The 22849-nt window shown below is 37.8% G+C and overlaps 3 protein-coding genes across 3 annotated transcripts in view; 1 reads left to right on the forward strand and 2 right to left on the reverse strand.

The window, feature by feature from the left end:
• Positions 1-1100: 1100 nt before the first annotated feature.
• On the reverse strand, positions 1101-4422 carry nagk (N-acetylglucosamine kinase). Its single transcript, XM_043245398.1, is given in 23 exon segments — positions 1101-1321; positions 1323-1426; positions 2137-2188; positions 2191-2223; positions 2300-2367; positions 2370-2395; positions 2478-2530; positions 2533-2580; positions 2679-2731; positions 2734-2790; positions 3449-3458; positions 3460-3485; positions 3488-3529; positions 3532-3558; positions 3634-3652; positions 3655-3715; positions 3717-3756; positions 3759-3774; positions 3857-3910; positions 3912-3956; positions 4041-4087; positions 4090-4124; positions 4317-4422. Coding segments are annotated over 23 exon segments (1026 nt in total). The 5' UTR covers positions 4346-4422; the 3' UTR covers positions 1101-1240.
• A 1243-nt stretch (positions 4423-5665) lies between these two features.
• On the forward strand, positions 5666-17179 carry dok1b (docking protein 1b). The gene is given in 7 exon segments (XM_043245705.1): positions 5666-5999; positions 11345-11638; positions 11877-11967; positions 14517-14689; positions 15642-16110; positions 16113-16383; positions 16385-17179. Coding segments are annotated over 7 exon segments (1710 nt in total). The 5' UTR covers positions 5666-5942; the 3' UTR covers positions 16740-17179.
• A 2527-nt stretch (positions 17180-19706) lies between these two features.
• Positions 19707-22849, reverse strand: part of LOC122348259 (meiosis 1 associated protein) — a 28075-nt gene continuing 24932 nt past the window's right edge. The window contains 3 exon segments of the mRNA XM_043243563.1: positions 19707-20705; positions 22029-22226; positions 22322-22463. Of these exon segments, the coding sequence (XP_043099498.1) occupies positions 20538-20705; positions 22029-22226; positions 22322-22463 (508 nt within the window). The 3' untranslated portion in view covers positions 19707-20537.

A 22849-nucleotide genomic window follows, 5' to 3' on the forward strand; every position in this document is an offset into this window, starting at 1 on the left:
GGTGTAGGCCAGAAGACTGGGGTGTGGCTGGTGGTGGGCGGAGCCTCCTCGGTTGAGGTTGAATGCTGAGGAAAAGGTGTTGGGAATTCTACGAATTCAACTTTTGATTTTTGAATTGAATTACATACATGCAGGACTGAATTTCATTTATAAAATATGAAAGAATGGCAAAATAAAGAAGAAAAGTTTGTATTAAATTGTTGTTTGGTTGTATTTAGACCTTTCATTACACTTACATTTTTTTTAGTAACACAAAAACCGTTCATTGCTAGTTAATACATTAATGTTAACAAACGAGTCCTTTATCGTAAGGCAATGATTATCAATTCTGGTCCTGGAGAGCCCTCAGTGCTGCACATTTTATGTATTTCTAATCAAACGCACTGATTCAAATCATCAGATCGCTAGCCATCGCGTTAAGCCTGAGGTTAAAGATGCACCAAACTGCACATCAATATCACACTGCTTCAGCCATCTAATACATGGCCAATACCTCAACTAGTTTAATGTACTGGTAGATACGTAGTATTTGAATGTTATGTATGAAAAGACTTGGGTGTTTGTATCCTGACTGTAAACAGACAGCCATGTCCAGGACTTTTTCAAATTCTAACGGGGTGTGTCATTTCAATAATACAAAAATTAGATGGAAAAATACCCAAAACACATCTGTTGACAATCCACACGATCTTGTGCTCAGTACTTGTAAAGGACAAATAGAGGTGGGCCTTTGACTACTGTTTGCACACAGGATGTTGTAATGAGGAAGGGTGGGGGTGGTATAAACTAAATCTATTAATCAGGTAGCTCATCAGTTAGTAGTAATGCCTCCTAAATGGAGACAAAGCTATTTTTTAAGCTTTTTTGAGCAATTGGGAGATACAAAGTGTTTTAGACATTACCCTGTAAATAATCTTTCTTCATCCACAAGACTAACAGAACACAAAAGAAACTATCATTTCATTGCAGCACCAAATTTAAAATAACAATATAAAAAATCTATATAAATTTTTTTTTTTATGTTTTGCAATGTTTATTTAAAGAAAATATTTGATAACATTAAAAAAATACCAAAAATTACAAAAAGTTTTTTTCCCCCAAATGTACGGTTTGATTGTTGTTTAATATGATAGGAGTTTTTGAGAAACACCACAAACAAAAGGAAAATCTTGAACCGCATCTCTAACGGTTTAAAAACAGGAAGTTCTCAATTCAAGCTCAAAGGTCCGTCTCTTCCAAATCACTGACTGAAGGTATGGCTGAAAAACACGCTGACGTTGGCTGAGTAGTCCAGAGGAAGGCTGGCTCCTGCATTCTGGGCCTCCCATTTTGGCTCCACCCAGAGCAGACGACTGACGGAGAGTAAGCAGACTGTACTTTAGGAAGTGACTGGAACCATGAGCTTCTGAGAGGACCTGAGTGAAACCTGCAGCACAAAAATACCACATCCACATCACAATGAATCTAAGCTGTGCAATTAATCAAATACTATTTGCAATAAAGATTTTGGATTCCAAAGACTATGAATACAAGATAATAAATATAACTGCATTTTCAATTTATATTTTGTTATGAATCCAGCGCACTCCTTTCAGCTTTCACTCTTCCCTTAGTATTTTTTCAAAGCGCATTGCAACGATATATTTAATTTAATATATTTGTATTAATTGTTTTTATATAATTAATATTTTATTTATATAATTCATATGACTTTAGAGTTTTTTGACTGAATTATACTTAAAATTTTGTTACATAATCATGATTTCTCGTATTGACATAACCAAGATTATGATTTTAAAAGCTCTTATGTTAATGTGGCTCTTTAACACATCTGTCTTGTTTGGTCCAGAAACAAGACCTGTGTACATACGACAAATAAATAAATAAATATATATTTTAAAAAATATTTATTGTAGTGTTCCTCATATATTGTGCTATAATATATAATTATTTTTTCATATTGATATTTTTTCATATTTTACATTATACTTACACTATATTTTTCATACTGTACAGCGTGCACATTTTAAAGAAGAAAAAATGACCAGCCCTTATTTTTGTTTATTACTACATCATTTCTGCATCACTAATTTGAACTAATCTGTCTCTTGTGAAATTCAACACGGGAAGCTGAACTCACCGCTTTCATCAGATCCCAGCTGTGCCACACAGAACCGACACACAGAACAGTGTAGGCAAGCCCAGCTCACCACAAAACAGATCCTAAATGACCAAGAAATGAAAACGTGAAATAAAACAAGAAACGGAGTGATGGAGGCTGGGAGTGAGTTTGTTTTACCTTATGTACTTTAGGAAGGATAGCTACAATGTGGCGTGCAAGCACTTTTCCAGCTTCATAACACGCAGTTGGCATAGAGCATCACCAGCATTACACCTGATGCACAAAAAAATAAAAATAAAAATCACAAAAAAGTCATAATGTGTGGTATTAACATGCACACAACCTCACAGCACACATTTGAAGCAAACCTTCAGCTAATTTCCTACAGAACCCTGCAAAATGTGACTTCTAAGAAAGTTTCTGTACAAATGAGGAAGCATTCCCATCAAATCCGATACCTGGGGATGAACAAAAAAACAATAAACAATGTGCTATCGCTTCTATTCAGGTATCAGATAAAGCAGAAGATGAAATCCAAAGAACAGTGATTCCTAACCTGGAAATACTCTTCCATGGCCTTCTTCACATAGGTGATATCATGAGGGGTGCGACGAGGTTATCACTGGCATCAAAAACCGCTTTTATAGCCAAGTGAGAAATCCAATATGCTACAGAAAGACAGACAGAGAGAATGTAAAAGCTTTCACGTCTAGTATTAACATCGGGGGATCAGAGCAGAAATAGTCAATACAGATAGTTTGACAACAGATAAAGTGAAAATGCTTCATTAAAGTCACGTGAATGTACACTAAAAGTCTGGGAAACAAATGAATACTTTTTTTTTTTAAAGACACGCTCATTTGATACAGTGACAGTAAAGAATTCTATTCAATGAAATACTTTTGTTTCTGAACTTGCATCAAAGATTCCATGCCAAAGATTATTTTCACACACAAAGCAGCGCTGTTTTCAATACTTACAGCTAGAAATGTTACTAAGCATATTGTAATGATTTATGATGTATGTCACAAAGAAGACTGGAGTAATGGCTGCTAAAAATATAGCTTTTGCCATCACATAATAAATACAATTCTAAAAAAACTTTTTACTTCATTAGCGATCACAATAAAATAAGATCAGTTATCCAGTGTTTAGAGGGCCAGAGTTCTTACCAGAGCACTTTTTAGTGACAAAATAATGATTCACGACCTAAGCAGCTGATGGGACGTAAGCCTTTGTAAGATAAGATAACATCTTTTAAGATAAGACTGGGTGTGTGTGATCACAGCGCTGTTATGCCTATCAGTTTCTCTTCCGTATTATTACCTGAGCCTTCTGTCTCCCATCATGTGACCCCAACCCCACAGCCAACTTGTGCCCCGCCTGGATTGACAAGCTTACAGTTCACCCAGTGCCTGATATCACCACTATACCTCCTGTGACAAAAACATTCAGATACCAAATTAGATACCCATTAGATACCAAAGACAGTTGCAAAACACTGCACCAACCACAGTCGCTGGCGGTAGCTATAAGCGCCCGATGGCGCCTGTTGTAATGAAGTAAGTTTGGCTCAGCTTGGTGTATCGCTCTCATGTCATCGATCAGCTTCTGGATAGCAGCTTTCTGCTCTCTCCACTCAAAGACATACCCTGTCAGCACACAATGTGCACGGCTTTATAGCAAGCGGATGAAGGTGAATGTTGAGGATGACTGACAGATGAAAAGCCTCACCAGTGAACGAACTGGTGTGTTTGGGTCCAGCCCTGCCTTGATTTTAGCCTCCTCTGACCATGTCATTGATTCCATTAATACAATTATCAACACCAACCAGCTATAAACCAATAGAAAAGAGTTACACGAACATACACTCTTACGTACACACAAACACATATTAAAGTACGTTTATCGGTCTCACCCAGTGATTGGTACACGGCCCATCTGTCTCAGCGAGGATGTTTCCTCAGCAGAAAGCAGTACCGCTGTAGAATGCGTCCCGCCGCTGGAAGAGAGCAGAGTATTGGGAAGCTTTCATTTCAAGCCACTTACTTTCTCTCAAGCCGCCATGAGGCACGCGCTTACAGCGAAACGTTTACGGAAATATGGATTTCGATAAGCGTGTATATACTGAAATGTCATTAAATTATGCATTATAAATTTCTTTAATAATAATGTTTTTTTGTTATAAACTCACCCCTCCACTCCTCCGTAGACCGCGCTCATCTCGCCTGCTTCCTCTTTAGTCACATGACCAGACTCAGTCAGCTGCTTAGAGTCGTCTTTCAGTGAACGACACACGGACTTTGACAGAAAAGCAGTTTTTATTACTCAAATTCACATAAAATCTCGATTCACACCCATTTTTATCATCCGTCCATATTTAAAAGGAGATAAGATAATGTGATTCGTTTTTATGATATTTTATTAAATTTTTACATATTATTACAAGAATTCTTTGTTTGTAAAAAACAAATAATTTGAAACATTTAAACTATAAAATCAAAATATATCTAAAAATAAAATAAACATACACGCAAGCATTACACATTCTGATCGGCAGATGGCAGCATGACTAAACGAATGTAGATCACGTGACTAGATTTACTATTAATTTTTTATTAACTATTATTAATTATCGCCATTTTCATCCTTAAAAAACCGCAACAACAAACTAAAAATACTGTTATATAATATGAAATATTTTTAAAGAAATAATAATATTAATAAGAATAATTAAAATCAAAACAATAACGGAAAACGACAGCGGAAAGTCTAACGTGAATGTCAAGCTGACTTTTTGTGTCAGTGAGCAGTGATTCTGTTACTTCCTTGCCTCCCTGCGTTTGTGATTCACTCTTTGCTGACCCACATGACATGTCCGTCTGAGGATGAAATAATATTTTACAATGAAAACGCACCACCACAAATTGCTGATATGCGGTTGTATAAAGTTTTGCAGAAATCTCTGAATCACAGACACCAACTTTATCTTAGTAGTGCAGATGATTCACTCTCAGAATCATCCAGGTCTCGCTATTTATTCACTGCATTTTACTTATTTACTCTACTTTCTGATTTAATAACTTTACGCCTAAAAAACCTATTTCTTCAACCCATTATACTTCATACCCCCTTTCCATTTTTTTTTTCACAATTAAATTTTTTTTCTAACGGAAAACCAAATGTTTATGTTTGCAAAGTATGTAGAGTACAAGATCGAGGATGAAAGAAAATGAGAAATATGAGAAACAGCCCAATGAATGAATCCTTTCAAAATAAAAAAGACGAAGAACACTAATAGAACCATAATTAACGCAATGCTAAATGTTTTGCTAATGTGGGAAAAACTACATAATGGATGCAATTACAGACTAAATGAATGGACGTACATTCGGTGACTGCACCTGTCTTGTTATTTCTCACTAATATGATATCATGTATTTAGAAAAGTGTTATAATTTCAAGTGAAAAGGTTTGAGGCGTCACGCTTTGCCTGTGTTTGGGCTGAGGAGGAGGTGGGAGGAAAGACTGTGGGCGCGCTTCCTCTCTGTGAGAGAGAGAGAGAGAGATCAGCAACAGAGCAGCGTCTCAAAAGCCAGGACCAGCAGCATGAAAACTTTTCGTTCTAACAATTCTCCTTTTCCCTCCAAACATCACTTTGACTTCTAGAAGAGTCTTAATGAATTCCCGTCGAAACGCCCCTGAAAGTAAAACTTAGCCAAGCGGAAGTTCGCGCGGTAGGAAATCGGAAAAAGTCGAAAGATTGAGAACTATATAATAATCGTTGATCTTGCTGTGAGAGCGAGAGAGCATTTTGAAAATGGACACTCACGTTAAGGAGGGACAACTGTACGTCCAGCATCAGAAGTTTGGAAAGGTAAGTGCTTGTAGGGTTTTATTGAAGAGGCTTTGACAGATCAAGATGCGTGACATAATAAACTGGAGGATCTTACAAAACGCATGTGCCAAGTCTTAGATATGTCATCTTCGTATTCACGTTTGAAAAAAGTTCTATATTTTGTCACTAGTTTTATTTAGTGACTCGGTAATGGCATATGGTGTAACCATTAAGTAAAAAAACCATAAATTAAAATGCAATGCTTTTCTAGCACCTTTAATACACGGAAACGTGCAAGGCTGCAATGCACATATCAGGTATTTCTTTAAGCTGAAAGTATGGTTATAACAAATGTAACCTAATTTTTATTATCTATTATCTTACGTCTGAAACATTACTACCAAGATATCATGTGACATGAAATAAATAAATAATGACCTTGACACACAGTCATGAGAGTCTGATGAAGTGTTGTGATTATGTCACATGACAATATACTGAAACTTAATTGCATGACTGCTTATTTTTAAAGTGAGAAATACAATAAAAATGAACGCTGAATGCATCCTCCCCCTAAAAATATCAGCATATTAATGACATAATTTAAGATGCACATACATATTTACATAGACGCATGCATGAATGATTTAATATTTAATTTTTTAAAAATTCCAAATTTATAGAACTTACAGTGAAAATGTATCCAATCGTACAGAGAGTCCTACAACATCTACCAAAAATGATTAATGATTTAAATATAAACGTAACATTTAAAGACTCCTCTTCCTCCTCTGCAGCATGAGATGGTCACATGAATGAGTGAATAAGCTCTCAGCGTGCGTATTCTGTGCTTTTGTGCCACTAACAACATAAACACAGAGTTAAGACCGACAAACAAGCTTTTCTTTCTCGTGAGTGATATCTAACCAAGAGCAGGTTACATGTCCAAATGATTTCCACTCTCTTGAGCGTCCATGTGCAGTGGAAAATGCTGCATCACAGACGCATGACCACAGAAGCTTCTGTTTGTTTTCTCTCGATTGAATAAGCGAGGCATGTATTTTTGTCATTCTTTAGAGTCACATGTCTTCAGTCAGACCTGCGTCGGATCAAACATTTTGCCGGGGCCGCGGCTCGTCATTAATTTATCGTTCACTTCCTCTGTCTGCCTCTGTCTGAAAGTTCTTTGTTATGTGGAAGTAAGCAAATTACGAGCACAGCTACATGTCTTCGCCCTGAGGCCACAGCGCAAATTCAAATCTAGCGTTAATGGACTTTAATGCCGCCGTTCATTCGCGTAGGTTTCGCTCAGATCGGGGGCCCGTGAAGGTTTTGGCATAGTTTAATAGCAAGTACAAGATATCTCGTCAACAGTAACGCGGCTAAAAATAATCTTGTGTGCGTTATGACACTTCTTTAGGAGCTCGGAGGCTGAAGACAGACTCGCGGTGTGATGGGCAGACTCACGCTGGGAGAACGTTTTACATGAAGGCCTGAAAGATAAATTGTTCTATACTTGCAGCTGAAACTGATTAAATATGACCAACATAACAAATGCAACAGAGTGAGCGAGAGATGTTGTGGAGGAGATGTTCTATTGATGGTCAAGCATGCAAGCGGTCCCTGGCATCATTAAAAAAAAACAAGGTTGCACTTTAGGAAACCCTAAAATGGCCTTCATTGCTGTTGTAGAGTTTTGTTCGGTGATGAAAGTCAAATGAGTTTGGATAGTTTCGCTGGAGGCTGGAAAAAGCATGTTACTTTTACAGCCATAGGCTCATGACTGTTTCCCACGGCCCAAGGTTTAGTAACCGAGTACTCTGTTTAATAAATAATCAAAGACATAGCGTACAAGAAATGTTAAGCACTAATGAATTTAGTTGCTTTATTGTATAGTGCAGGTTGTAGTTTTTTCAACAATCAAACAATGATATGTTTGAAAGAAAGGCTGTGCAAAGTTTTTAGAGATACGGTGTTTTTGCATCCACCGACAGAACAACGTCTTGAGTTTGACAGTCTCTTCCTCTTTATCTAACAGCCCTATCGCTCTTGTGATTGATGGACAGACATTTTTGGTTCACGATGCACCTCAGTGAGCGTGCTACATGCGTTTACAGCATTTGACCAGAATAAAAACCCAAGGACTTGTTGGGTTAAAAGCGTGAGTGAATGTTTAGAACTGAAGAATTTAAGACGCATTCGAATTGCAACTTGTAGTGTTGGGTTGCTGTGGTAAATTGAAACGTTAACTTATTTAAAGTAAATATTTTAAGCCTTAGGTATTCACTGTTTGTCCAGGCTGCTCTTGTAAGAAGCAGTACTGAATACACAATGTGAGTTTTTAACTCATAGTCCGTCAAGCCACCAAACACTTGCTAATTCTTGCATTTTCCGCCGTGAACAAAGAGTTATATTTCACAGAGCTTCAGGAGTTTGAGCTTTTGCTAATTATTTGAGAATTAATATGTAATTCATACTGTTGAATGTAACCTTTCTAATGCTGGTCTTTGGAAAACAGTTGAAGTTTGATCCAGATTGTCCATGTTCATTTCTATTTTCATAAATGTAAATGTGTCAGAATACCCTTTTAGCGATAACTAAATATTTGCTGAAGGGATCATTAATTTGGTGCCGTGTTAGAGATAAAGTTAATGTTTTATCTATGAAAATAAATAAATAAATAAATAAATAAATATATATATATATATATATATATATATATATATATATATATATATATATATATATAAATATAAATATAAATATATATATATATATATATATATATATATATATATATATATATATATATATACTGGATGAACTTTTTGAAGTTACTGAATCATTCACATTTGTGACATTAGCTACATATTCACAGGATAGTCACTGCATGCCCTGTGCAGTTTACTGTTTTACATCTGTATGCTTTGCTAGAAGACTTTTTTTAAATTTCTAGTACTTTGAGGTTAAAGGTATTTTACTGCTACAATATTTTCACATAAGCTGTATGTTACATACTTTTACATAATCACGGTTGGCCACAAAATGCAGCAGAGCAGAACTTTCAGATTACTTTTGGTTGCTGATTTAAGGAAGTTATCAGTCTCTTTCTTTCTTTCTGATCATTTGTATAATTTCCATCCTGCACTGCGCATTCTTCAAGTGATGCCTTATATGGCTATAAAAAGATGCTTTGTAATAAATAATTTAGCCCCAAGTTTTGCATTGGTTTAAGGGATCTGCGATGCGATCTGCATGATTTATTTCATGTAGAGTTTAGTTAAACCGAGGTTTGTATCCATAGGTATTGGTTTAGTCGTGTTGGTACAGTCCTCACTGAGTGCAAAGTTAAATAAAAGGGGCAGTTTTTAAAAGGAACATGGATGCACAAACACCTGCGGCGTGTGGAGGAAACAGTGCATGCTGGGTGATCTCATGCATTACGACATCCGCTGTCTCTACAGTAGCTTTTGGCATTGCGCAATGGTCAGGTGTTGGATGCTGTCTAAAATGTATACACTGATTTATTACACTGTTTTATCTTTCAGCTTCTCCTTGGATTCGGTCACTTGCAGAACATTAACCCTTCACTTGATGGTTGAACTCTCATGACTGTCTTGTTGTGCACAAGGGCTTGATTAAGGCAGATGGACGCTTGAATGAACCAACAAGACTCCTATTCAGTACGCTGAAAGTTACTACTGAGGAATGTAGACTTGTGAATAGAATTGTGGTGAGGTTGGATCGCCATTAAAGTGAAAGTATAACATTTCACAGAGTTTCACAGCAAATCACTTACTGCAAACTTATGTTCATCAGGTTACAGATTAAAGTCCATTCCACATAAACTCTGACGCTCATAAAATGATTCTAGAAGTTTTGTCCAACTGTTTTGAAGAGACATGATGAGCAAATGCTACTTTTGAATATTTTACTATGAAACTATGAACAGATATACATGCTACGTGTCAAAATGTGCATAACTGTGATGCTGGAACTGTGAACTTGATGTCATTCACCATACAGAGCCACTGAGTGCAGGACTGTGGCATCTTTCAAATATTCATTGATTACTATGGTAAATGACGTCAAATCAAACTGCTACAATATGGCGGATGGCCCATAGAAGGCCCATAGAAACTGATGCATCTAGGTGCGCGTGCGTGTGTGTGTGTATATATATTCACATTTTTCCTTTTAGAATAAAAACATTCATATTTTTATTAAAATTGCTCCTTTGAAAACTTTAGCTATAAATCATTTTAGCTAAATGCAAGTACTGCTCTTTTGCCAAAATTTCCATTATCGCTGAATCTGTCTACACTGCGTGGTGAATCTCATATTTAGCTACAATGAGAGCATTTTAATAGTTGTACTTGGATGAATCTTATTTTATATGTAAAGAGGTTTCTCAATGATAGCAGAAAGCAGAAAGAAACCCAAAAGTTTTTAGTTTTTTAAAAAAAAGTCAATTATGACTGCTGTTGATGTAACGTGACCCTGTAAGATGTCACAATGCTTTCTTCCATTTTACGTATTAGCCTGGCTTTGGAAACGTGTACACTGCATCAGTGAATACAACAATCTGCATATGAATAGTGAATCAACTTTTTTATGGTCTTTATTTTTTCTTGTTATGTTACAAACAATGTGAGGAACTGACCCACACTCCTCCTCTCTCTCACACACACCCATATACACATAGATGTCTTTTGTTTGCTGCAGAATTAGCTTTTCGCTGTCCATCTGGAGGAAGAGAAGGGGCTTTAAAGTCATTGTCAAGTTCCTCTTGTTGACCTTAGCATTATGATCCAGATGCTAAATAAAGAAAGTGACACAAATGTGGTTTTCTTCTTGCAGAGATTTTACGGCCTACAACTAAATATGTCTAAAGAGTTTTCTTCCATAAACAAATGATTGAAACAGGGTGCGTGACTTGATCTTGTTGATTGGATGGCAGATTTGAAAGTGATCGTGAAATCGATTTTAAGGTTACCGTTGGAGAAACCCAGCACATATTAGCCATTGTGTAGTTGACATTTTGACCGGCTCAAAAAACAAAACAATAAATGATTACATGATACAGTAAAAGAAAACGGATGGAGTGATTTTTCCAATTCACAAAGAACCTTTAACGTGGTTATCAACCTGAGACAACATGTCAACAATGCCAATGTGTCCAATGGTGTGACAGCAACCAAAAAAACCTTTAACATTTAGTATAAACCTCTCTCATGCTATTTGTAACTCTAAGAACGAAGATGCATTGAAGACAGTGTTTATTTGTCAAGTACCCATGTATTTTCAGATATCTTTAGACCCAAATGTAAATAGCGGTTGAATTCATCGTAAATTAAAAACGTTCTCTTTTCCTTCTCTCGTAGAAATGGAAGAAAAACTGGTTTGTGCTCTACCCTGCGAGTCAAAACGGCATTGCACGGCTGGAGTTTTATGATTGCTCGGGCAGCTCCACTGATAAACCTAGCACTAAGAAAATGGACAAGAAGATCATTCGTCTGTCTGAGTGCATCAGCATACTTCCTGCTGTCACTGAAACCTGTCCCAAAGAAAACATGGCCGCCTTCTGTGTGGAGACCAATGACAAGACTTATGTCTTTGCAGCTGAGAAAAACGTGACCAACGAGTGGGTGGAGAAGATGTGCGAGATTGCTTTTCAGGTAAGATGACATCATGGACTTTTTAACGGTTTTGTTCACTTTGAGGGCATAATTCCAGCACAATAAGTAAATAATTATAAAAATACAATTAGCATTTTATATAGCCTGGATTTTTCTTCATGTGATTCAACCATTAAGGCTTGAGAATTTCCAAAAGGAAGGAAACAGCTGCCTCTATACTACATCTGCATCTCTCTCTCGTTCTGTCTCACTTTCTTTCTGTCTTTATTGGTCTTAGGGAGGAACTGGTTCTCTTGTTAGTATTGACTCAAATGGACAGCAAGAGCTTCAAATGGCAGAAAATCTAATTTATTTCTCCAGAGAGGAAGGTAAGAAGCAACATGTGGCACAGTATGAATTTAATCATGCTTTTAAGTGTTTCCACCAACTTGTGTGAGCTAGCTGGGGTTTTTTTGAGCTATACAGGTCCAAGTGCACATTCATTAATACAGCGTAGAACTTGATGTCACAGCCACAATCAATTCAATTGCTAGACTGAACTTTTAATGCACACCTAGACACACAATACTGCTCTGAGTGAGTAGTCAGAAATGTTCTGTCAGATGCAAATGGACTGCACGCAAATTCCTTGCTCATGTTAGTCATAACGTCTGAAATATTAGAGCTCTTGAACGTGGTTGCACTTTGTCGTTTCCAGAAAGACCTAGTCGGCTGTGTCACACTCATTTTATTTTAATAGTCCCAGAGTAAACAGCGCAAAGAGCTAAGAAATGAAATGGAGGACAGAAAGTGGAGCAAAATCTCAAGCATTTCCTCTGCCCCCTCCTTTAAGGCTGGCACTCACTTCATCCAGTGCAATGCTAGGTAAACAGTCAAGAAGTCCACTCACAAACTACCTCCTGCTCCTGCAGTGCATTCTCAAGTGTTTCTAGGGAAATAGTTTGTGATCACTTCTGTTTTTAGTAAGGGCAGCACTGACTTCCTCAAACAGAGTTGGAGCTGACATTTAAAAGGCTTGCAGCAACACAGCCTTAGCACTAAATGATCTCATTTGTATAGAGCATTTCTGGTGGATATTAGTATAACGCATGTCGGTGCCCCGTCCAGTGTCTGCTGGTGTTTTATTTGAAATCCAATCCAAAGATAGACAGGAAAATGAAAGAGGATTAGAATGGAGCAACTGGTTTAGTATTTTTTAGAGGCAGAGGAAAGTAGGGTAATCAGCTCTTGGCCTGTAGTCTCTGATAAGCAGAAGTATATCTTTGCTGAACTTAGCAGGGAAATAGCATGCGGGACCCATCATATGAAAAACATCCTGGTTGTACTTTTGTTTTTACATCGTGGATTGCTGCCATGTGATTTGATAAAGACCAGCGTTGGCTAATTTCCTGAGATTCAAAGAACTTTCGGTTTTACTTAGAAGCCACGCGCAAAATTGTTATAAATTATATAGAACAAATTTCGGCTTTATATTGTCAGATGTAAATTATATGACCAGCCAAGCCTAGACTGTTAAACGTGGACATTTAGGTATTAAAATTATAAATGCTATAAAGCTGCTTTGAAATGACGTGTATTGTAAAAAGTGGTATGCAAATAAATAATTTTGTCTTACTCACCTGGGGGAAATGTAGCTACATATATTTTGACTCCATTTTAGTTACTGATAAACCTGTTGGTATCTCGGAAAGGGAGTGACATAAAGACTTGAATTACAGAAAAAAATGTTCTTTCATCTTTGAGGTTTTTAGAAAAAATATCTTATAAATATCATATTTGATAAACTTTTGTACACCAATTCAGTTATTGTTTGGCAACCAACATGCAGAACCAAACACACAACATGTAAATGAAATCACAGAGGACTCCAGACCCTCAGGACTGTGTCAAGGTCAAGAAGTCAGTAGAAATATCAGATTTAACCTTTTAATAAAACCATAAAATACTTTTTACTTTAAGAAAAAATACATTTGAGTAATATTTTGATGATGAATAGAAGATCTAAGATCTTAGAAGATTCTTTGTAACACTTTTACATGCAAAACCCAAAATACATGTCCAAAATATTTATAAAGTATATGTACAGATTACTTCTTTTAGTAGGTTAGCCATTTTTACTTTTACAGTTTATATTCACATTTAAATACTGTATGTACTGTACTGTAGTAGTGCAAGGCATGGCATTTGGTTCTATTTGTTCTTTCCACATGTGCAGCAAAGTACATTTTGTTGTCCTGGTTGGTTAGTAAGCTATATCACACGCGTGGAGATGCTGCCGGTCTTTTCTGACAGCAGCTGGAGTATTTAAATTGATCATTTTGGTGGTGCATTGTAATCCAGAAAGGTCCATCTTCTGTGACAATTCCCTCCTAGTCAACAGTAGTTTACAGGTAACACTAATACACACTATACACAGTCATGCAATGGTGACATTAACATTTTGAGAACAAAGTATAACAATAATAACAATTAGCATGGTTTAATGTGATATAAGCTAAGTGTTACAGTGTTAAGTACCAGAACATCAGTTGGTCAGAACAAAAGTGGCAGACATGTTACTTATTCGGATCGTGCTTCTGACAAGACGTAGAATCTGTGATTCCCGGCACCATGAATGTCCACACCGGTGCAGTGGTGCGATTAGGTGCAATCAGCCACGCTGAGGATCGGTGCTGATGCAGAACCCTCGTGAAGATGATCATTTCTCACATAACTGTAATTGGAGGTTTCAAATAGAGATTGCAATAAAGAGACAAGACTTACGCACTTCAGCTGTAAAGTTGATACGATTTTTCTGTTCTTTATCGTGCTTTTTTTGTTCTTGTCATTGAGGCATACAAATGATACCTCACCATTGGTAATAGCGTAAAATGTAAATCAAATACACACTTTCAGTTGAAACTGTTCTGTTTTGCAGTTAATGAGTTTTGGGTGAGTGTCCAGAGGACAGAAGCATCAGAGCGCTGTGGTCTCTCTGGTAATTACTGGCTCAGGGCTAATGTGGACAACCTTATCCTGAAGGACCCCAAGACTAAAAAGGATTTACTCGTATGGCCCTACAAGCTTCTCCGGCGCTACGGAAGAGACAGGGTGAGTTTTAGTCACTTCTGTTTTTGAAATGTCCTCAATTAAAGCATACTTGGGTTTCAAACCAATAAAAATCAACGTGAATCGCTAACGGTGATCAATTGCATGATATTTAATGCCGATTGAATTTCCTCTGTGGGATGGTAACAGGTGATAGATGACATTCAACGCTGACTGCATTCAGTCATAGCCTTGACTTTGTAAATATGCCGCTCTCAGACAGTCACTCCTTATAATGTAGTCTGATTACAGTGTGTCTAAATTAATCTAACGGCTGTTTGCATTAACACAGCATAGTTGCGAACAGCTGGCCTCATGCTACAGATGACATATAAAGCAGGAACTTAAGCCACTGTTGTTTCCAACTCTGCTTCCTGTCATTACTATAGAAACTGCCTTGGTACAGGAAGCTGGCCTTCCTCTCTCTTTATGAGTGGGTTGAAGGCAGAGCTAATGTGGTGAAATGAATGCAGGTCATGATGGTTGAAAAGACTGTAACACTTTAGTGGAGCAACCCATTTTCAATGTTAACTAGTTGCTTACTAGCATGCATGTTACTAGCAATTATTAGTACTTCTATTAAATAAAATATATAAATGGAACAAACACTACTGATACAATTACTAAAATTACTATAAAATATATCAATCTAAAACACAATCTAATAAAAATCTTTATAATTAAATCTGTAATAGTATATAAATAATAATGAGAGGACGTTTTTGTCTGATGAAGAACCTGCACGCTTGAATTTCATTCATTTTTGTATCCTTTTAGAGCTTTGTTGTTGCCGACTTTACATTTAAAACATATTTAAATAATATTGAAATTACAATAACGTGATGACATCTATTGGAGGTTCATTCAAAAAGCAAGTTGAATGTCCATGTGCATAAATAAATAAATAAAACAAAAGTAATAAAATATCCCTAAATCTTTGTCACATTCTCTGCAGGTTATGTTCTCTTTTGAAGCCGGGAGAAGATGTGAATCTGGGCCAGGGAACTTCACCTTCGAGACAAAGCAGGGAAATGAAATATTCCACATTGTTGAGAAATCCATTCGGGAGCAGAAAGCCCAAGCTGAAGAACGACATCAAAGTTGTCCATCATTAGACTCTGACTGCCCAGCTCTCCAGCAGATCCGTGCTGCCATCTCAGAAGCAAGCAGTCGTGAACCAGACGGAGATTCTGGCGGTAGCAAGCCTGGGTCTGCGGATGGTGTCTTTGGTAGAAAGGAGAACGATGGGAAAAATTTAAAGGGCCGAAGCCTTCCAGAGCCGCCACCTCCCGTTGGTGGGACCCCACCGCGATCTCCCATGCCACGTGGGTCCAAAAACCTCTTGGAGGACCAAGGGAGTCTATACTCGGAGCCTGCCGACTCTGTCCGCCAGCCCAGTCCAGGAGACTGTTTATACTCAGACCCGTGGACAGTATTAAAGTCATGCCCACTCCTAACCCACGCCTCAGACCCACTGGTGACGATGGGGCTAGCCGCCTCCCAGGCATTAAGCCTGATCCATTCTATTCAGACATCTATGATCAGATCAGTTTGGACTTGGTGCAGAGGACGGTGGGATTGGGACTCAATGGGCGAAGCAGGTATCCTGCAGATGGAGGTCCAACAGAGCACATCTACGATGAGCCAGAGGGACGTGCCGTATCTGCTCAGCCTATCATCATGCTTTATGATTTAAGCACATCCCTGGAGAACCAGGGGAATGGAGGAGCCTCAAGGTCACGAGGTGGCTCAACAACCAGTGCCAGTGCCCAGACCAAAAGGCCCCAAACCTGTTACAGCACCCAAAACCAGGTAAAGTAGCACTCCCAAGAAAGACCCTCCTCCGCTGCCTCAAATTAAAGGCAGTGCTAACCTGAACAACAATAACAGTAGCAACAGCCATAACAACAAGGAAAGTGACAGAAGAGGTGCTGGTGCGGGAAACAGTGTGGAGCTTTACAGTAAAGTATCTAGACATCAGTTGCCTCCGAATGCGTGGCATCCTACCATGCAGCCTCCAGACATCATCTATGACAACTTGGGTGACATTTGACCTAACCTTTTCATTTAGTCAGTCTGGTCTTCTTTTCCTTAACCTTCAGATGTTTCATTGAAGGAAAGGCGTTTATGGTTAACAAGGGAGTCCTCAGCGCCAGTGCTCGGATCGAAACCTCAGTCATGTAGTCAATGACAGTCCGAATGATTGAGAGCTGAGACTATGCAAAACTTTTATGTGGATAATGCCCTCTGAAAGGGCTTGTACTGGCACATGCCAGATTTTTGCACTTCTTGGGCAAAGTAATCCTGTTTTGTAAATTTGAGTCTGTGACTTTTGTATCGGAAGAGATTATAAAGCACTTGTCATAACACTCTGCTCCCTGGAGAATTTGAGTGTTGTTGTGTGAATGTTATCTGCCAGAAGCAATTTAACGGTTAAAGTGCAAAGCCGTTTTTGTACGTACAAACCTTGCATTGTTTTGCATGGGGATTGTAGCAAAAAGGATACTAATCCACTGCTCTAAATGTGTGTGTGTGCGCGTGCGTGCGTGTCTGTTTTATATATATGTGCGTATGTGAATGAGTCAGCAGCTGTGCTGTTGTTTAACATGATGACGATGATAATAAAAATTATAGTATAACGGAATTCTCTAGTTATTCTTACTTTTCCGTTTCCAAAATGTGCAAGTACATGCATATCGAAGGAAAAATCTGGACTTGGGTTTGTTACGAGGGCATGAAATCACCCTGAATGACCGGGCCTCATTCTCAGTCCCTTATTCATCTAGTCCTCCGTTGTCCTGAACAGTGTCTGACATCTGAGGATAATCCTGATGCAAAGTGAATATTAACCATCTGTGTAAAATAGGGCCTTGCTTCAAATGGGAGTTAAATGTTGGCTGAGTTAATATGTGTCTGCCTGGCAATGTGTGAAGGTACAGACTGTTCCCTGTCCTGTTTTCTTTCTCCTTCGCCCCTCACTCATTTCCTTTTTGTCCTCTCTCCAGTCTCCCCAAGTCTTTCTTTTTAGGATTTTTTTCTTTGAGCGGACTGCCAAAATCTGATCTATTCATCACATTCTGCTGTATTTTCTCAAAGTTTTGTGCTCTTAAGCAGAAAAGCAGTGAATGTGTTGACAGAGCAGAGTCCTTCATCTAAAAAGAATGCATTCACGTGGTCCAAGGTTTGACTTGTTTACCATCGTACTGGGCTGCAGTGTTTCATTTTTAACAGCGGATTACTCATAGGTATTAAAAAGGAAGTGGACTGACAATATCTCTTTTTCCACTCTTTTACCATTGTCATTTGCAGTAGGTTATTTAATTTAATAAGACAGTTACTTGTTGTTGGATGTAATACAATCATACTGACTAATTATTGGAGACAAGCAACGTTTTTTATAAACTTGGTTCATGGTGCTAAACGGATGCTTTCTATTTAGAGACCTGTGATACCACTAGAGCTTTAAATAGCTTGTGTGTTTTTAAGGACGTCAAGTTAACAGTTTCAGTTTTAGCATCATGTGAATAAAAAAAGTTCAGTTTGGTTCATGCTTTGGTTCAGTTTGGATGAACTTCTCGTGTTGTGCTAGTTCCTGTTTTGTTGAATGTTCCGTTTATGTTTTCGTTCCGCTGGCCGCTTGATGCTTGGATAACCAACGGAAAACAGAACTGAGCTGTTGTTCTCTGATGTATGAAGCAAATGATGGGGAAGTGCATTCGTTGCTGTCTTTCAACCAAAAGAATCTCATAGTAGGATCAAATAAAATCTGCACTGTACTTGAAGAACACATCAGTGAGCATATTTGCATTCATGTGCGTTATGTATTCCATTGAAGGTTACATTTATTCAAACATTTTCTTGATAACCCTTATTACTGAATCTTGGTGTAATTTAATATAATCAATATGGTTAGACAGCATTAATGTATAGTAAATATAAATTATACTGTTAATCTACTGTATATTATGTAGTAATATACTGACTTTAAAAAAATCAACAAAATGACAGATTTTTTTTTCTTTTTAAAAGATAACCAATTATTTTCTCAAGCCAGTTTTTCCAACTTTTAGGCTTGCCTATTTAATTTTATTCCCATGTAAAATGTCAATTTACTTTATTTTAAAGTCTCTAAACTAGTTGCTTATTAGCATGTATATTGCTAGAATATTAGCCATTTATTAGTAGTAATTAAGCACATATTAATGACTTGTTCTACATCCATAATCCTACCCAAAACCCAAACAACTATATTATTATATCATTATTCTAAAGAGTTAGCAAAAATGTCAAATTTTTATTACATTTTATTTTATTCTTAACAGGCAAAAACAAAACAAATAGCAGTGATAATTTTAAAACCACGTATAACACAGTGTTAATAAAGATTTAATATAGAGCTAAAATTTAAATAAAAATTTACAAAGATTTAGAAGAATAAAAAACTATTATAATTCTTAACCCATGCTTAAATCGTTACTTAAACAGAAGTAAAGAGACATTTGAAAAACAATTTAAAAATAAGAAAAACTCCCATTGAATATCTTTCGTAACAGCTGAAAAGGCTAGGAAATCATGAACGTAAAATATGAAAAAGGGGGTAAAATGACGCGAGATCCTCTCTCTATGTCTGCTTTTTGTGGCGTTTTGCACAATGCCAAACCTCAGCATGATGTCATAAAGACGAGGCGTAGGCGGTGCCAGGTGGGTGGAATGGCGGGAAAACTTAATGAAGCAATACTGATGGGATCTAGTAAGAGAGGCCCATTGAGTAATATTAGAGCTCTGACCTCAGTCTGCATTCAGAATCGTGTCCTCAGCTCTCGCAACTCTAAACCAGCGCCTCCAAAGCTGAACCTTGTTCTGAGAGGTCACGGGGCCACACAGAGCGACCTCTTTCTTTCTTTTCCCTCTCTTCTTTCTGTAACTCATTGAAGGCCTTGAATTCCTGCTCATCTGAGTACAGTTTGTCTCCTTGGGGCCGCACTGAGGCTTCCATAAAGGAAGACAATGCCTCTACTTTTCCACTACTCTGGCCTTCTTCCTCCTAAACTCTACAGAGCCTTCTAAACACAGCTTTTAAACCGAGAAGACCGTTCTCTCTCTTTAAACAGCCTTTTTTCTTGTCCTTTTACTATTCTGTGGTTTTGTATTTGATTTCTTTTAGCAGCCTCAGCAGTTCACAATTATATTTTTTTTCCCAGTTGCGGTGCAGGCTTTGTTAAACCGTATGGAACAACAGTTAGTTTAATTGCGTCTCCAAGAGTGAAATCATGCTAGTTACTATGAGGACTGGTTTAATTGCAAACATCAGGGTAACAAAACAGCTTGTTTTTTTTGCGTACCGAGTGTCTGAAATATGAGGGCTGATTTTGCAGTGTCAGTCTCAAAGTTGCTGAAGTTTTAATTTGGAGAAAAAAATGAGGTTATTTAATCTGTGCTGTAATGTTTTTCAGATGTAAGAAGATAAATGGGGCTGTGATGTTGCACTACCAAACTACTCTTAAAACCGAACAATTAACTTAACCTAACCAGTCCTAGTCTTGTTGGAAATAAGGAATGGTCTGTATAGCTAGCTTAAGGTGTTTATTGGGTGTTTAAAACTGGCTTTGAATTAGATGAGAGAATCTAAATTAGTACTGCTCTCCTTTGCACAATACAGTGTTCTCCAAACACTAAAGCAAATAAATGAGTTTAAAATAGCTATACATCTAAATGTGTATATGGTCATGTGCAAGTACGTAGCATCCTGTCTGTGGGAGTTTAGAAACTGTTGGTGTCAGTCAGTGTAAGTGTGAATTTAAATGTGCAATTTCCTCTTGTAGTGAAAGTTTTATGCTTTCTCTCTTTCTCCTTACTGGATCAGCACAGGGTCATCCTCCTCATAGTTGTCTTGGGAAAAGAGGGCAGAAGCACAGGGTCGTGATTGGCTGAAGGTTAGTAAACGGCGAGGCATCTTGTTTAAAGGGATGGAAGGCAGTGGGGCCACTGTGACTCGCACGCGACTCTGAGATTGCCGAGCCTGTCAACCAAAAATGACAAATGAGAGTAAGGAACAGAAAAACATACAAAAACCCAACTCTATTGCAGGATTCACTTTGTTTTCGACTGCAATCAAAGTCTAGAAGGACTTGAATGTCTATTTACTGCAGCTCTTCCTCCAAGCCTAGATGTCAAGATGAACTTCTAACACTCCTCTGTGTGTGTGTATATATATATATATATATATATATATATATATATATATATATGACAGTGTTATATATCACAAAATGCAAATCGGTCATTGCTGACTCTGATTGTGAAGAGTTCCAAAATATGGAATCCGTTTATTTTAACTGCTCTTTATCGTTTTCATTCTCCCTTTCGTTCTATTTGTCTTCCTCTTGCGTGGGTGTTTCGATATTAGGTCAGTGCTTGGTTTCGTTTTGCTCTCTGGGACAATAGTTTCCCCTTTCAACATCACACACACTCAAATTTTCTCTTTATTTATTTTCATTTGAGTTTTTCTAAAATATGTATTCAGATGTAGAGCTCAACTAAAATAGCACAATGTAGAGAGTAGTGTTTGAAAGTTTCTAGTGCTTGACAAACACCGCTTTATTCTGATTACATCTAATCTATTTGGGCCAACTTATGTACAACATTACCGACACCTTATCACAGAGCTTTTCATATCTCGGTTTTTTATAATGAAGGTATGATAAAACTCCATTATTTCGTTAAATTTGCCAGCAACCAAAAGATAATGATACCGATACTTCTACAGCTTTCAAATCCAAATTACTGTCTAAAACGGCAATTATAGCAAACTGCAGAGCAAAATCTTTTCTTTAACATTTTGATCCATTCCACTCCTCTGACCTGACGCTGTGTGGAGCCCTCTGGTGGTCGACTGGCCCCCTGCGATGGACACTGCCCTGGCCTTGTGCTCCGAATGGTTGTGATGAGCGCGTGAGCAAACCTCTAATTCTAAGGTTTGAGTAAAGGTTGGTGTCCAGACAGAGAGGGTTAAAGACGGGGTCTTTCTCAAGCTGATCCAGGGAGCTCTGGAAACAGCGGTCACATGATCATCATAGAGGTGTAATATCAAAGATTAATATGATCAAAGCGTAAGGTGTAAGTAATCTCATTTACATTTACTTTCAAATCTGTATGACTTATTTCATACATGTTTAGAGTGACATGAGGAATAGTAAATTATGACAGAGTTGTCATTTTAGGATGAACTGTCCCTTTAATAATACTAAGTATTCTAATTATAGAGTTCAGTTGTTGATGCTAAATATTAGAATTGAGCTGTGAGGTGGGCAATATTCATGCGTATTCTATAATGAAATGGTACCTCCACAGAGGCGAGTGCAGGAAGTGGTGGGTCCTCCACTGAGACAGGCAGGCAGCAGGGTAGCATAAGTTCTCGTGTCAGCACAGGCTTCAGAAGCAGAGAGACTGAACCAGAGGACTGAAGCATATAGTAAGAGAACACTGCAGAACCTGAACCTGCCCCGACTCTAAACGCACCAAAAAGGAACCAGTCACGGATCTAAGTAAACAAAACATATTCTGGTTTTTAACATTTTCAGATCCCTCACATCTGTTAACACACACAAACAAATGAACACAAAGTCAGACGCTGACTTTTAGAATGTGGCAGAGAGCATGAAATGCCTGCTGGTTTGTCTCCATTTCATCCCAGTCCAGCTGCCAGCATGAGGTTGGTCTGATGATTAGCGGTAGTCCATACAGCACAGACTGACACACACCTCCAGCATGAAGAACTCTATATCACACACACAAACACACGCTGTATACATCCTTCAGAAATCATTCTAATATGCTAATATGGTACGATAAGAAAGCTCTTATTCTCTTATTGACATCAGCAGTATAGAAAAGGACAGCATGTGATCAAATCTGAAATCACTTTAACTTCTGCCCTCATGCACCACTGACCCACATCCTCTCATATCCCAGGACCCAGCTAAACACAAGACAGCTCTCTGAGAATTTCTTAAAATGGATAAACGTCTCACAAACCCTGTGTGAGTAAAAGTGACAAAAAGATGCACATGTGTGAAAGGGAATTACACAAGTATATGTCATATTGGACCATAATGACTAGGTGGGGACAAGTAGTATGACTGTATCACAGTGCCCGGGAAGAAT

This window comes from Puntigrus tetrazona, chromosome 7 (assembly GCF_018831695.1).
Source record: "Puntigrus tetrazona isolate hp1 chromosome 7, ASM1883169v1, whole genome shotgun sequence".
Taxonomy (NCBI): domain Eukaryota; kingdom Metazoa; phylum Chordata; class Actinopteri; order Cypriniformes; family Cyprinidae; genus Puntigrus; species Puntigrus tetrazona.